Source organism: Quercus robur, chromosome 8 (genome assembly GCF_932294415.1).
Source record: "Quercus robur chromosome 8, dhQueRobu3.1, whole genome shotgun sequence".
Taxonomy (NCBI): Eukaryota; Viridiplantae; Streptophyta; class Magnoliopsida; order Fagales; family Fagaceae; genus Quercus; species Quercus robur.
In genome coordinates this window covers 50090466-50093276 of record NC_065541.1, presented here as the reverse complement: position 1 = coordinate 50093276, position 2811 = coordinate 50090466, and the positions used below count along the sequence as shown (strand labels likewise).

Below are 2811 nucleotides of genomic sequence, written 5' to 3'. Positions count from 1 at the left end.
TTTCTCTTTCCAATTTCTGAGGATTCAGGTGAAATCAATGGGATTTGGGAAGTGGGTCTATTTAATTTCTTGGTTTTCTGTTGAGATTTGGTGCTGAGGATTTTTGTCTTTTGGGTGTTTCTTTTGTTTTGATTTTGATTTGGAGAGACTTAGAATGGTGCACTGGTTGTTTGGCACTGCATGTGTTTGTGTCATTAATCTATTTGCTATGTATTGGACAGCTTCTCATAAGTTGTTTGAAGTGCACATAATTTCAGCTATACCTTTTCATGATGCATTATGATCGATTACGTTTTAGTTGATTTTATATCACATAAAGGAGAAACTGTTTACTATAATTAATCTCTACTTTGTTTTAATTGGAACTCTTATAATACAATTATGTAAGTACATTAATGTAATCGCAAGTATAAAACTACAGCCATGCTTAGCATGCCATCAACCTCATTGAAATTTATGATGCATAAAGGATATAAGAAAGTTTGTTGTTTCTCCTCTACATGGGAGCGATACTTCTCACCTACTGTGAGCATTCTTTCCTCTAGTTTTCTTGCTTCTTAACTAACGTGGGAGTTGTGGTTCTTGTCCAGTCGTATTAGTGAAGTAAGCCATACTAGCTTCGCTAAAAGTAACATCATGGAGTCTAAAGTCCTTGAACGCATACAGCATATAAAGCTTACAACGGATGAAGATGAGGCTATGGCAATCCAATTAGTACAAAGAGATAAAATATTAGAGGAATTCTCCCTAAGCCTCATAGGAAGATTCCTCACGAAGAAGCCAATTAACTTAAGAGCTGCCAAAAGCTTGTTGCGGTCTATGTGGAAACTTGGCGACGACTTAAAGATCATTGACGTAGGGGAGGGACTGCTTCAATATGAGTTCTCGTTGGAAAGCCAACTGATGTGGGTTTGGAATAATGGGCCATGGTGTTTTGATAATCATCTTTTGGCTCTTCGACAATGGGAAAAAAGAATGTCATTCAGGTCCGTGACATTTCTAAAACAACCATTCTGGATTCAAGTGTGGGGGCTGCCTTTTGACTTGATTAATGAGGAGGCGGGCAACGATATTGGTAGGAGCATAGGAGAGTTGGTGGAGGTGGATTGTAAAGCATTCAAGTCGAACCAATCCAGATTCTTACAGATACGTGTGGAAGTCCCGTTGAACAAACCACTCAGGCGAGGAGGTCCGATGATCAGCCTAGAAGGGGTGACAACCAAAGGCCTTTTAGTATGAGCGGCTTGTGGGTTGGTCCTTCAATTGTGGCTGCATTGGGCACGACCAAAAAGAATGTGAGATACCTGTGAACTCAGTGAATGGAGAAAAGTCGTATGGCGAGTGGCTTAAGGTCGGAACTAGGGTCCGTACGATGGAAGCAGGTGGCGGACAGTCTCAGACACGCCGAAACAGAACCGCTTCACAAGTGCAACCTCAGACCACGGATACACCAACTCAGGCAATGTTTAATAAGATGTTTAACGTAGCAATGTTCAACCACACTACTATTGTCATCAAGAAGATCCTTGAGTCTTACAAAGGTTTTGAGCAACTCAGGCAACTAGTCGATGTTGGTGGTGGTGTAGGAGTTACCATTAACTTAATCACTACTAGATACCCCAATATCAAGGGCATTAATTTCGACTTGCCTCATGTTATACAACATGCTCGACCTTATCCTGGTATTATTTCAATTCATAATTTTTATTTTTCAGGTGTCTTCTTTTTTCACCAAGTTAAAACATGATTGATTCTCCCAAAAAAAAAAAAAAAAAAAAGAAGAAGAAGAATAAGTTAAAAAGTTAAAATTTGATCAAATGTTTTAATGTTTTTGAGGAATAATAATTTTGGATCATAAGTTTGAAAACCTTAATAGCCTAAGGTGTATTTATACGCAATATATGTAGTTAAGGTTTTAATTTATGTTACAGGTGTGGAACATGTAGAAGGAGATATGTTTGAGAAAGTTCCTGAAGGACATGTCATTTTTATGAAGGTTAGTTTCATATCTAAAAGGCATTATGTTACCCTTGACATAAACCCAAATACATTACAAACTGATTTGTGTTCCATAGGAAATGCTTTTCTTCTTATTTGATTGTCTCAATTATTCCCCATCCAATTGATTTGGTAATGGCGCAAAATATTATAAGAAACTGGTTATTTATTAGGTAGAAATGATATATAAATAAATATATATATATATATAATTTATACTAAATAAATAATATATGGTATAATTTTTCAAGAAAAATGATGCCATAATTGGATGATTTTTCAGTCGATACTTCATGATTGGAGTGACGAATACTGCTTGAAGCTGTTAAAAAATTGCTACAATGCTATCCCTAATGATGGAAAGGTTATTGTTGTAGAGGCAGTTATTCCAACTATGCCCAATATTAGCACTCCTATGAAGAGCACCTATCAATTGGATATGTTAATGATGACTCAATACACTGGAGGAAAGGAAAGGACCCAAGAAGAAATCATGGCCTTGGCAAACATGGCTGGATTTAGTGGCATCAAATTTGAATGTTCTGTCTGTGATCTGTGGGTTATGGAGTTTTTCAAGTAAACGACTTGCTTCATGTAATATTTACTATTTAGAGATGCCCTCTTTCTTTTTATGAACTTTTAAATTGTGTCCAAACAAGGGATTTTGGGGTGAGATTTATTCAAAGCTGTAATTTGAAAATTTCTAATGTTGATTTCCATTGTTTGGGTTAATAAAAGAGTTATTTCAACGAGTATGTGAAACCCTGATCTCCGTATTTTTAAGCATTAAAATCCCAAGTTTAAATTTTAAGG

General features: G+C 36.4%; 2 protein-coding genes across 2 annotated transcripts; both read left to right on the top strand.

Moving 5' to 3' along the window:
* Nucleotides 1-636: 636 nt before the first annotated feature.
* Nucleotides 637-1239, top strand: LOC126696425 (uncharacterized). The gene has a single exon (XM_050393171.1). The coding sequence runs from the start codon at nucleotides 637-639 to the stop codon at nucleotides 1237-1239; it is 603 nt and encodes a 200-aa protein (XP_050249128.1).
* Nucleotides 1240-1372: 133 nt separating this feature from the next.
* Nucleotides 1373-2578, top strand: LOC126696424 (anthranilate N-methyltransferase-like). The gene is made up of 3 exons (XM_050393170.1): nucleotides 1373-1682; nucleotides 1932-1996; nucleotides 2282-2578. The coding sequence occupies exons 1-3, from the start codon at nucleotides 1373-1375 to the stop codon at nucleotides 2576-2578; spliced, it is 672 nt and encodes a 223-aa protein (XP_050249127.1).
* The last annotated feature ends 233 nt before the right edge of the window (nucleotides 2579-2811 follow it).

Bases quoted from the DNA above. Each gene is read 5' to 3' on its own strand.
- LOC126696424 (XM_050393170.1), top strand. From the start codon at position 1,373: ATGGAAGCAGGTGGCGGACAGTCTCAGACACGCCGAAACAGAACCGCT. The intron at 1,683-1,931 runs GTATTATTTCAA...TTTATGTTACAG, and splicing joins ACATGCTCGACCTTATCCTG to GTGTGGAACATGTAGAAGGA. The intron at 1,997-2,281 runs GTTAGTTTCATA...ATGATTTTTCAG, and splicing joins GACATGTCATTTTTATGAAG to TCGATACTTCATGATTGGAG.
- LOC126696425 (XM_050393171.1), top strand. From the start codon at position 637: ATGGAGTCTAAAGTCCTTGAACGCATACAGCATATAAAGCTTACAACG.